Source organism: Ailuropoda melanoleuca, chromosome 1 (genome assembly GCF_002007445.2).
Source record: "Ailuropoda melanoleuca isolate Jingjing chromosome 1, ASM200744v2, whole genome shotgun sequence".
NCBI lineage: Eukaryota > Metazoa > Chordata > Mammalia > Carnivora > Ursidae > Ailuropoda > Ailuropoda melanoleuca.
In genome coordinates this window covers 54,619,813-54,633,513 of record NC_048218.1, presented here as the reverse complement: position 1 = coordinate 54,633,513, position 13,701 = coordinate 54,619,813, and the positions used below count along the sequence as shown (strand labels likewise).

Here is a 13,701-nt window from a genome sequence, read left to right as displayed (position 1 = left end):
TTTTTTTTTTTAAGATTCTATTTATTTATTTGACAGAGAGACAGCCAGAGAGGGAACACAAGCAGGGGGAATGGGAGAGGAAGAAGCAGGCTCCTAGTAGAGGAGCCTGATGCAGGGCTCGATCCCAGAAAGCCAGGATCACACCCTGAGCCAAAGGCAGATGCTTAACGACTGAGCCACCCAGGCACCCCCATAACTCTTCCTTCTATCTTAATTGCGCATATTTATTTCACTGGGTTCCATTCATTCTTTATTCATATTTATCCTTTATTTTTTGTACACCTCTTCTTAGAACAGTCTAACAGTGCTTAAAAGAGCAACTGAAAGAAAAGCTAGGTATGAATCCATTTACCAACTGCATATTCTATATAGGTAAACTGACTACGTTGAATACTTATATGGGATCTATTTCGTATTCCTGTTTCTGATTTTTCTACCAACTGACAAAAAACTAAGTAAGAATATATTTAAGGGTATTAACAGGTGAGCACTAGTATGAAATACAAAAGAAGGGCTGAAATTTCTTGCATTCAAGTCAAAGAATTTTAATGAAAATTGAGAATTTAGTTCCAACACTGTCTCCTCCACATCTGCCCACATAATCTACATAGACTCTATATTACAACAAAATAGAAAAAAAGCAAGCAAATGTATAAAAATTTGGCATTCTTAAACATTCAGCTAATCTACTGAGTGACTGACATGAAGCAACATTACTATCACCCAAGGAAATGGCCTACTAAATCTTAACGATACGCTTACAACAGCAGAAAACAAAAGTGTTAAAATATTTGGCATTAAAGGACTGGTGCAAGTGTATCTCAAAAGAATAGCTTCCTATTATCATGGCAGCTGTATTAACCCACATATATTGGAAACTCATCTACAAAAACAAAAAAATAGCATTTCCCAATACAACAAAAACTTACTGCCCATGAGAGATATCATGCATATGCCTTTTGGGGAAAACGTTCAAAAATCTGTTAACACATCATACCAAAAGAAACAATACAGACATAAGAAATTTCATTACTTTTTGAAAAAATATACCTATAACTACTAAACTGTCTTTATTACTGATACATATGAATAAAAAAAATGTGAAAGCTATTCAAACATGTGCTCACCTAATTCACATCTGACGAGATTTGAAAAAAATACTATACAGTAAAATATAGCAATTTACTAAAACCACTTAAAAATGTAAGTATAGAAATATACAGGTCCTTTTCCCATTTACATTCAAACACTAGGTCCTAACAATTAACTGAAACATTGTTTCATTTTCTCATTCCCTTCACCAAAACTTCAGTGATGTCATCACACAATTCACACATTAATGTGAATTATCTACAAACTTATCTTAATTTCTATTTGCTCCCATAATACCTACCACTGTATTACCAATTTTCCCCATAAATATATCTCATTTTTCAATAGTCCCCTTTGATGCTTACCTTTTCAATACATCTAGTTCTTTATATCCATCCAAATATTGATCTCATTACTTTTTTTTTATTTTTAAAGATTTTATTTATTTGTCAGAGAGAGCGAGCGAGAGAGGGAACACAAGCAAGGGGAGTGTGAGAGGGAGAAGCAGGCTTCCCACTGAGCACGGAGCCCAGTGGAGCCCAATGCGGGCTCAATCCCAGGACTCTGGGATCAAGGCAGACGCTTAAAGGCTGAGCCACCCAGGCGCCCCTATCTCACTACTTTTTAATAGAAGTCCTCTCTTTGGGTCAGAACAGTGTTGTCGACATCTCATTCCCTACAAATTCTCAATAGTAACCTAATATGTGTCAGGCACATGGTAAGTGCCAAGAATGCAAGGATAAATTTTACACAGTCCTTATCTTCACAGTAGAGAGCAAAATCCCCAAAGTGGGGTCACAGAATCCATACATATATATTTTCTAACATAGGGACTATCATTATTTATCCTATACTTTTTTTTTTTTTTTAGGAAAGTGATAATCACAAAACAAATGTTGTATTCTAGTATATAATATGTGGACTGGCACTGGTAGCCCCACTTAATCCGAATCTCAGGGGTTCACTTGCTACACAAGTTACCCACAAAATCCTATGGGAAGTGTGGGGTGGGACAGTTCCAGGACGAAATCAAATAGACACTTGGTTGTTCCCTCTCAGCACAGTCAGCATATTGTAACCCACTGTGATATAGGAGAGCTAGTAACCACCCTAGATTTAACTAGAGGTCAAAAATGTAAAGGAGGTACGACATGGGTGCCCTGGGTGACAGGTAAACACCTGACACATAGACCAAATGAGGATATCAGTGTTAATCCATGTTACGTATTGGTAAGCATTTATTCCCAGTAGACGTCATACCTGCAAAAAACTGGCAGAATGAAGAGAACACCAATAACGAAGACACACATAATGGCAAAACCCCCCAAAACAGAAATGCAAACATCTTACTCTTAACACACAAACGTGATCAGTTACATCATGAAGTAAAACAATAGCCATATATTCAGATGTGACGAGTCAACCAAAACAACTGAAACACATGAGACCAAATAAGATAAAGATTTACATTCACTCTTACTAACAATAAACTTCACACTAAACCCATACTGTGCAAAGCAGTAGGTAATATGAGGGTTGAGGTTATTCGATTAACATTGAAAAACCAAACATTTTGAACAGGAGACTAGCTCTAAAAACAGTAGCTGGGATGAAAACTGTTAAGGTCCCCAACAATGTTGTTCTTCCACTTAAATCTACGTGTTTTTGAGAGGTAGCATTTTAGCTACCAAGTATCAAAATAAAAACCAAATATCAAAATATACTGAACATGGAATCAAACCTTTGAACCACTGAATCAAAAGTATAAAACCAAGATTTAAAAAAACAAATGAACAATCACATGGTTTGAGCTGGACCTTAAATATGGAAAAGGATGGAAAGGAAAGTTCAGGTAAAAGCAGCACGGACATAATTATTCAGACATCAAAGCACATGGTATGGTAAAAAAAAAAAACCAGAGTTAATAAATCTAGACATTAAGTAGGTTCCCTGTTAGATCTAGGCTTTGAACATCTAATGACTGCTAATATCAAAAGAAAAGCAGGTATGATGTGCCTTCCAATAGAAGATACCACCACTTAAGTAATTTTGCCCCCACCCCCAAAATTAAACCGGAACCTCATGAAGTTTCTAGACCTGACAATTTACAGAAAATAGAGGTACAACTGGCACAATCCAAACCAGGAAACTGGAGGACACACATGAAGCCATTTCCTCAACAAATAAATTACAAGGCAAAAATCAAGGGAGTAGCGAGTGCCTCATGGAGAACATATAGATTGAAAAATATCACAATATATGGGTCACATTTAGGCATTAAATAAAACTGCAAATTAATTTTTTGTGTGATAATAAATCTGTGGTTACTTTTCCTAAATGTTCCTTCTCTTTTAGAACTACATGCTGATATATTAACAGTTGTACTAATGGCAGGAGGGATTATGTGGGTACGAGTTTAAATGGAACAAGATTGACCATGAACTGGTAATAATTGAAGCAGGTACATGAAGGTTCATTTCATTATTCTATCCTACTTTTGTATAATTTCCCGTAATACAATGTTTTTTAAAAAGGAAAGCCAGTCTTCTAGATCTAGTTACCTCTGGCTTTTAGATCATACTGTCCCTTCAAGACTAGATGTTTCCTGAGATATTTCTCATAAATGAAACTGTGAAATCAGATATCGTATCTCTATAGAAATATTATACATGTAAGGAAATGGGACCTTGAATTATTCTCTTAAGTTTTTAAGATTATATTTTAAAGTTATCCTACTAAACTCACGTTCACTCTGCTTCACCCACAGCACCACCCAAAACAGCAGCAGAAAGGTAAGCAAACTAGGACAACCCAAAACTGAACAAGTTTTATCCTCATAAATTGAAATGAACATGATAAAATAACTATCATCAAGGTTCAAGAAAATGATCATTAAGGATATATACAGCAAAAGCTTTTGTAAGCAAACCTATCACTACTCAACTCAAAGTAGTTAGGTACCAAAGAAAACAAAACAAAAACAAAAAAACTTGCAGCTTACTGGGATAGAAGAAAACAAATATTAAACAGAAAGCATTTTTTAGAACACAGAAAAGGTGATATGCCGTGTACACTATTCCAGACATTCTTTCATGCATGAGCTTTCACTGGTTATAACAAGAGGGAAGCCAAGCTTAATCCTGTCAAACTGTATGTTATTTAAAAACAAAAGCAAACAAAAAACCTGCTGCTTGAAGATAATTTAAAGTTTAGGAAAACAAGTATAATTTTAAACACCAGAGACAGAAAACCGAGGAGGTGATTACAATTAGAAACAAATGCATTTATAATGAAAGCCATTATAATGCTAATAAGTGAAAAACACTAAATGCCAACTTACAAAATATCTTGTGAAATATGTTCATCCAAATGAAAGCCAATATATATAATTTAACTTACATCAAACTCACAACAGCAAGAACATATTCAAAATTTGTTTTAACTGCTAAGACTAGAGAAACACATAATTCATGACTGTGGAGAATGTTATTCATAATGTGTAAACAGGAAATAGGAATTCAATGGTCAATCAAAAGCAAATTCTACAATGGCTAACCTACAAACTAAGATGCTCTCTCAAACTTTAACTGTATCCTTAACCTGATATAGTCTTATTTGGGAAAAGAAATAAAACATTTCAAATTCCCACAAAACTTAATTAAAATATAAGAAACTATGTTATACACACAACACAACACACACACACACACACACACACACCACTGATCAAATAACATAAAGAGGACAAAGAAGGTAATACAGAGACATAGGCTTGTTATAGAAATATGCCTCTAAAGAATTTTTTAAAAACTTTTATTTAAAGATTTGTTGCATGGCTATTAGGTCTACCACCTGATAAATAACTTGGTAAAAAATACCACTGGTACAAATTAAAGTTAAATCCAAACCCAATACACCAAAAATTAGAGAAAGGAGCTTCTTATGGATGATACATTTCCAATTAACAAGTAAACAGAAAGAACAATTAAATCTGTATATCATTCCTCTATTAGAATTAAAAATTCAATATGCGTACCATTTCTTCCTTTCTTATATTTTACACTGATTACTTCCACACATTTGTAACTTGTTCATATACCTTTAGTATTTACCAAAAACAAAATCAAACTCAAATCAGATGTTTTCACATATAAAATTGTTATATTTATCTCAATTTTTAGCACTTATACATTATACTTCCTATAAGCCCTTCTGCTACACATTTAGCTAGGGTTATCTTTAGAAAACGTTCCTATATATGGCTATCAGAAGCAATACTTACTACTGAAAAACCTTAATGGTTTCTTTAAATGTTAGACTTCTCAAATAGAAAACTTTTAGGCACATGGTAAAATACTAAATATTTCAACTATAATGTATTCCTCAAATGTTAACTTTTGAAGTTAACCCCTAGCCTATTAAAGTTTTAATGTATTTTAATAAAAATGGCAGGAAAAAATAAAAGTTGCTTTCATCATCCCTGCATTACTGAAATATTTTAACCAGTGTGAAGGAAAACCCTAAAGTGAATACAAAAATGAAAAGCCAGTTCAAAGAATAAAGAAACAAAAATAAACATGGTCAAAATAAAATAAAACATTCTTCCATCTTTTCCAGAAAAAGAGAAGGATTTTCATATGTACCTATCGATTAGCTGTGTACATCACTGATATTAGAAAATTAATTTAACAAAAATGTTAAATGACTGTTCATGTTCACAAATAAGTCTCTATGTACAGTAAACAAAGTTCTAATAAACAGCAGTGCAACGCTTCAAAAAGTCTTAACTAGTATCAGATTCTGACAACTTTGCAATCTTTTAGTTTGCCAAATGATTTAAAGATACAGAATGTATCACTCAGTTGTAGTTTTCCATGTCACCCTCTCCTGTCAAAACAAACAAACAAACAAAAATGAAAAAGCCCACCCTAAACACATAATGGCCACAATATAAAGGAAGGTCTTAATCACTAAGTATTTATATTTTTGAAATGCAGTTCTTAAAACATGTTGCTCATTTCCTTCAGATAATACTCAAGTTGAGATTTATATAGTGATTATCCTGCTCAGATTCACATAGCATTTCAAACCACTGTTCTAAAGATGAAATTGTGAACAAAAAAGCCACAAATTCACATCTTCCATGGCAAGAATTTTAGATCCATTTTTCTTGTGGCCACATCAGTGCTGGTATTTAAATTAAAACATAAAGTCCACTTCAATCACAGGGTATTACCAATAAAAGTTTTCTTTCCAACGACTTGGACCAAAGAGTCTTAATATTTGTGTATCAGTGGTTAATCAGATTAAAGCCAGGTATTTTTACCAATGTATCAGTGAGCTTACCTGTATCCTTAGCTGATATTATAGTTTTAGAAAAAGCGTGTGAATGTTTGGGAAGAGAAATAAAACAGTTTCCTAAAATCCACAAAATACTGCTAATTCAAAGAAAGGAAACTTATGTTGTAATCATTTAGAATAAGGCCTTGACTACTTGCAAAATTCTATGAACGTATTAGAACTTTGCCTTATAAAACATTCTTTAGATTTGATGAGAATCATCAGGATTTGGGTGGTTGGGGGTAAAAAAAAAAAACCTACTTTGCCTTTTTATTAACAAAATAATTTATTTACGATTTTCTTACTAACTTCCACTTCAATTCCCTGGCAAAACACCTAAGGCAATTCTACACAGTTCTTTTTCAAATGAATCATCAACAGAAAAAACATATTCTTTGGGCTTCAAAATAGTTGTCATTATTACAATTTTATAGGACTCCACTGTAGAAGCAATTTAATTACCTCACAAAGAAGATCCACATTTGAAGATTTAGATAACATTTCTTTTTCAAAAGATACATGATTTCTGAAAAGAATATACTTAATGAATTATGCAAAAAACAAAAATAAAACAAAAAACCTTATGATGTTTCCAGTTTTAATTGGAAAAACAAAAACCTTGAAACAAATACATACATTTAGGAGGAAAAGGGTGATGGTTTGCCAATAACCATCAGCAAGTGTTAGTGACTGGTTCTATAATCGGATTTTTCTCATTAAACCTCAAATTTATAAGTTTATTCTAATTTTTCTATTAATTTACCCGTTTGAACAACGTCACCATTAGATGACTAAAACAAGATGGACTAAAAAATTCTTTGTATAGATTCTTGGCTGACATGTCTCATTTCTGAAAACCAGTACCCCAATGTTAGTTTACCCATGTTGTTCCATATCCTGAAATGCCCTCTCTGAACTATATTTAAGTGCGTACCATCTTTTCATTATTATTCTTATATTTAGGACATAAAGCATTCAAACAAAACTATGCCACTTAACATACCAAATTCCATGTTCATACAACATTTAAGAATTGTCCTCCAGAGATGAGAAAAATTCTAATAATTATGTTTAAAAGGCATGTTTTTATTATAACTCTTGTACGTGTTTTGGACAAAAAATACTGACCAGCTAATTATGCTCTTCCACACATCATGTTCACTGAGTTTACTACCACAGTTTTAGTGCAACAAAATATCTTTGAAAAGCCACTCTACAGTAATTATGGCAAGGCTCATTAAAATGCAGAGGTAAAGATTCCATTTGTATAGAAACTTAGAAAATAATGTTTGAAAAGGAAAGGTGTTTCATCAGACTGAATATTTTTTTGTATACTAAAAATATATATAAACATTTCTTGAATTAGTTTTATAGTCAATTTTGATGTAGTATCATTTAGTGGTGATAAATTTTGAGAGGTATATGTTTAACAAACATTATACTTGAGATTATAGTCTTAGGTAAACATTTAATACACAATGCCAAGGTAGTTTCCTTTTTTTTTTTTTCTTTTTAATTTTTGTACCAAAAAAGTCATACATTTAATGTTGACATTTCTTCTTACCTGTGTGCCTCAGACCAATAAAGTACTCTGCATTAAAATTTAAATCTTGAGACAGTAGTACAGCATTGAAAAAAAAATTGTAAAGCAGCTCAGATACATTGAACCCAGATTTTACATTTTCATTTGTCAAATTAGAATATAAAAAGTAAGCTTGAAAATCAAGTTGAAAAAGCTTATTCTTCCTCAAGAAAAAGTATGAACAATCTGAAAATGATCAACTAGTATGAATGAAACATTTACATAGGTTAAGTCACATTTAGTGGTTGCTAAACATACCACTCCCTCCTGGAAATTACCGAACCATCTACGTGTGAAACTAAGTCATCTTCATTGTCGTCATAATGTTCATCGCTGACGAACTTCATTCCCATTTTTAGATCTTCATAATAATCCATTGGTCTTTCAAACCTACTGAGATTTTCTACATTGTTCCACTGCGTTTTTTCAGGCTCTTCTAAATAGTCTTTCCGTATTAGATTGTTCACTGGATTTTTGTTTTCTTTTTTCACACTGTCTGGGTAAGAATCAAGCTCATCTTGTTGAAGAACATCTATTTGTGATTCTTTTTGCATGTCTGATGGTGGAATGTAGTTCTTGGCAAAGTAGTCTCCACGAAACGTCCGTCTTCTCCTATAGCAGAATATTCCAGCCAAAACACTTACAAGTACTATGAAGAGAGCCCCACCCACTACACTAGCAATGATTGTGCCAATTGTGTCATCCTTAATTGTTGCCAAAGTTGACAATGGGAAGGGCAATTTTTTTGGTTCTGTTGCTAGATCCTCGATGTCAGCAGTTGAGGGATGCCACTGAATTGTAGGCTGAAGGGTGGTAGTAGTAGGAGGATCTAATGGAAACAGTAAAGATAGACAAGACACAGAAAGGCAAAGAATGTCAATGCAGGCTGATTCGGCAGCAAGTTGAAAAGACAGCACAGTTAATGAATATATATTCATAGTAACAATAGTTTTTCATTCTTAAGATCAGACTGTAGTTGTACTTATGAATTTTTAAAAAATAACACAACTGACATTTAGCCAGTTACCAATCAAATAAAAGGAATGAAAAATTACCTATGCTATAAATCCTAAATTATTCTATTCCAAGTTTAAGCCTGGTATTGTACTTCAAGGAATACTTTTTTTCTTTTCTAATAAAATGTTTTACTTGTATGTCCTACATACAGCTGGCTTAAGAATTATTATACAAAAAGACTAAGTAATCCAAGGTACATTTTCTTAGCCAGAAGAACAAAGAAATAAAATGAAAGAAAAAAATTAAAGTATGTTTTCTTAATATCCATCTTTACCTAATTTCATTTACTTTTATAAGATCTGAACTTATCTTTAAAAGAATGAAAAACTATAGATTCTTGTTAAGTGGCCATAGTATAAGCTGTTGGTTTAATAATTCTCTCAAAAATATTTTCCTTAAGTAAAGAGAACTCTTCAATTTTTAGAAAAGACATATGTAGTACACACCATTATTTAGTAATTTAAAAATAAAAAGCATATGTTTAAACTGTGTTAGCCAAATGGGCTATATTATCAAATGAGACTGACAGAGAAAGACAAAGTAAAACCATGTTACCAAGTGTTATAAAAATGTCATTGCCATGTCTATATCCCATGGGTTAAGATATCTGAACATTTAGGAAATTGAAGAATTGCAACCATATCTGCAAAATTTAGTGTCACATTGCTTTAGTATGGAGTCTCAAAGAGTAGCTAATATTTTAGAGAGAACATTCTAATAATACTTAAATATTAGATGCAAATGGTCCTGTGTATTGCTATTAGAGTATAAAGTAAATAGCCATTAATATTAAAAAGCAACTAAACATAAATAGTAAAAATTAAAGATTGGTTAATTATCAATTAAGTGATATTTGTAGGTCATGTTACATAAAACTCTAGAGTTTGAAGAAAGGATGAGTTAAAAAATCTTGAATTTCTTCTTTGATAAAAATAAATGACCCGAATGGTAATCTCCTATAATTAATTTTTAAATGAGTGGTACTGATAGAGCTTTTAAAAAATGATTGTTAGAAAAATACTAAATCTACATGGGGTAAGTTATTCTAAAATTACAAGCTAAAGAAAAATACTTACTTAAACAGGTTTCATCACGGAATGCCATATGTACAGAATGTGGTAAAAATTTAGCAAGTACAATATAAAATTTAACAAGTACAGTATAACTAATTTCCTATGAATTTAAACCAATATAACAGGCAATCCTGCCAAGTACTTTGAAGTGAGTATTAGTTTTCATATTATATGTAAGCGAATCAAGGAAGAGTTTTAATTTTTAAGAACATATTATTCACTAGCTGAACAAATTCAATCTTAAAAATAATTGTGGAATTGTAGGATCATTTCTAGTATAAAAGTAGTAAAGCCTATCATATAATGCAACTTCAGAGAACCAGGATATTAAAGAAATAAATTAAAAATTAATCATCTGTAAGACAACTTACATGTATTTTCTGAGGTGGTAGGACTAATGGAAAAGTCAAGTTTTAAATATTAAATGTCATCTTTACAATGATTTCCAAAGGAAAAAACATTACAATAAACTGGCATCGGCATGTTCAAGCGTAAGTACAAATCATCTAAATAATTATTTGTAATTCACACATTTTTGCGCATGTAAGGTTTTAAAACTTTTTGATAGCTCTTAATGAAATGTTATTTTTCTCAGAACAGTGTATGCGCCTGAACTCTCACCAAGTATAAGATATATAACTCATTATTTTTACCAAGTATCCCTTAAAAAAAAAAAACCACACTGGTATTTTTTATTTCTACTTGCAATGTTCTTTATGTAAACACGGATGGCCACTAATTAGCTGAGATTTAACAAAATACAGCTTTCAGAAAATCTAACTAAAAAAAAGAGAGTAACCAAAAAAACAAAACAAAAAACCAAACGAACAAAACAAACCCTATCTTAAAATCTTTTTTAATTTTGTCAGTGGTTCTAGAAATTCTTTAACCTGCCATCCCCTCCTCCACCAAATAAAGACAGCATGCCCTCGCTATTAATATGATTCCATGAAAGAGGGACTATTGTTAATTATCTTGTATTTTCAACAATGGACATATATATGACAATGCACACAAGACATTTATTCATGTTTTTGAATTCTTGCCCTGCTCCAAGATAATTACACTGAGAGTTAGAATTTGCATAAGGAGCCAAATGGACTATTTCGTAATCACTAATAGCTACTTATTTATCGTAATTTAAAATTCTTCCCCACAGCTTTCCTTACTTCATTTTTTTTATATTATTTGTAGAATGTGTGACAAGAGTATATAACAAATGTAATGAACTAGTAGAGACTGTGAGTTCTCTACAATCAAATGAAGAATTTTTTTTTTTTCAAATTAATGAGTTCTGACAAACAGGAAACAAATAGTCCAGTAAGGCTTCTGTAGCTATAAAATGTATTTTAGCCTAATATATTAAAAAAATTAAATGAATTAATTGATTTCTTTTTCTTCTACAATTTATATGCATTGTTTACATAACCAAAATCTATGAATTTTAAAGACTGCTAATTATGTGTGGATTCCTATGCCAGATATTATACCTAATTCCTAAAATCAATAGGATTCAAAATTCAAGATTTGCATAGGAATATACTTTGAGTTTTAGGCATGGTTGAGAACTTACATGATATATAAAAATTTGTTCCTCTACTCTCAAAGAAAAGTACAAAATATCAGGGAAAAACACATCAAGATCAACTAGAAAAACACAATTTGCTGCAGTCATTTGGACAAAGATTCACTGTACCTCCATGAGGAATAACTGAAGTTGCATATTGCAATCTTGGATCAATCACCTTTTGTCCAAAATCTTACACTTACCGATGTGGAAAAAAATGTAGAATAAAATTGTAATTTCCCTCAAACAGAGTTGCTAACTCTACTCTGTTCTGAGTAGATCTTTTAGTCTCCAGTCACAAGATGCATTTGTTTTAGGAATATTTTAAAGTATCATCTCCTAAATTTTTACATATCAATTTTAATAGACGTAAAAAAAATTTTCTAGAGGAAAAAGGGTACATATAATTTACAATAAAAAAGATCAACAGCTTGATTGTTTACTCTGCGTGAATTATGGCCTTTTATTCTGATAAAAGCCTATTAGGATTTACTTGTCACTTTGGAAAGACAGTATTATATCTAGGACATTTAATGTCCTCCAAGAAGCTCTCAGTGGCGATAACTAAAGTCAACGTAGTGTACTGTATTTAATATTAAAGACACTGGATAGAAAGGTAAAGTTTAATTCTAATGATTAAAGAAAATCATCTCATAAAATTCTATCTTTCTGAAGTACTTAACTGATTTTTCGTATTTACTCAAAATTTTATTTCCTCTCTTTTAGGACTTAGTGGAGGTTGATCAACAGATGTGTGAAGTTTATCACCAGTGTTATGTTATTCCCTTGTCAAAGAAAATAAAACTATATAAAAGCACATTCTGGATTTTTAATTCTTTTCTGATTGTTTTCTTCTCAAATTTTTTCATTCATGCAAGAAAAGTTTACTGAACACCTATCACATGCCAAACGTGATTAAAGCAGATGAAAAGCCTTATGTTCCAGTAGAAACAGAAAAGCATATAAATAAAATATGTAGATGTTATGTGGCAATAAATACTGTAGAGAAAAATAAGGCAGAGAAGGAGACAGAGAAAGGAATAAAAGGGGTGAGAAAAGAGAAGTTTCAATTTTAAATTTTAATTATAGTCATGAAGGTGAAACTTGAGCAAAGACCTAAAGAAAATGAGGGAAAGAGCTATAAGGATCTCTGAAGAGCTTTCCAGCTGGAGAAACAAGTCAAGGACTCTGAGGTAGCAACGTTCTTGCTGTGTTCAAAGAACAGCAAGGAAGCGGGCAACAAGGCCAAGTGAACAAGGGGTATAGTGAGAGAGGAGGTCATCTAGGACTAGAGCACATATAGACCCTTATAAGACATAGCAAGATTTGGTTTTCATTGTGGGTCAAATGAGAAGTGCGTGAAAAGTTTACAGGGAAGAAGTGACATGATCTGACATGCCCTTCACAAGGATCATTCTGGCTGCTCTTCTGAGGATAGATTAAAAGTAGGAAGATTAAACGGCTGTTTTAATAATGAAGTAAGGGTTGCTGATGGCTTGGGTCAGAATACTCACAGCAGAGGTGGAAAATAGTAAGGTTCTTAATGGAAGAGCTGCCACGGATTTGTTGATGGACTGGATGGGGTATGAGACAACAACTGAAATCAAGAATAAGCATCAAGGATTAAACCCTGAGCAAATAGAAGAATGATAGTTACCAATGACAGAAAGGAGGGAAACTGTTAGAAGAAGAGGTATGGTGGCAGGGGGCAGAAGAAAAATCAGGACCTAAATTTTGAATGTGAACCCATAAATGCTTATTATACCTCTACACAGAGTTAGTGATTTTAATAGAAGTTGGACACATAAGTTCAAAGAACTGGGAAATGGATTCAGAATGCCAAAAGATGTAATAAAGTTAGGATATCATCAACAGAATCAGTATATACAAGAATGCCCAAATTGAGTCTCGATATTTAAATGATTACATAATAACACATTGAGCCTGCGATTTACAAGTAATATCCCACACCAAATTCTGTACAACAGAAACAAAAAATGAACAGTCCTTAGATAACTACATTCTAAATA

At 32.3% G+C, this 13,701-nt stretch overlaps 1 protein-coding gene across 4 annotated transcripts in view; it reads right to left on the bottom strand.

Annotated features, from left to right (window-relative positions):
• The window catches only part of NECTIN3 (nectin cell adhesion molecule 3), a 135,371-nt gene that overhangs the window by 67,389 nt on the left and 54,281 nt on the right, over positions 1-13,701 (bottom strand). Inside the window, exon 6 of one of the 4 annotated variants that reach the window (XM_034658077.1) lies at positions 4,890-8,843. The exons of the other annotated variants lie outside the window; for them this stretch is intronic. Within the exon in view, the coding sequence (XP_034513968.1) occupies positions 8,263-8,843 (581 nt within the window). The 3' untranslated portion in view covers positions 4,890-8,262. Of the gene's footprint in view, positions 1-4,889; positions 8,844-13,701 lie in introns of those variants that run through there. 4 annotated transcript variants of the gene reach the window in all.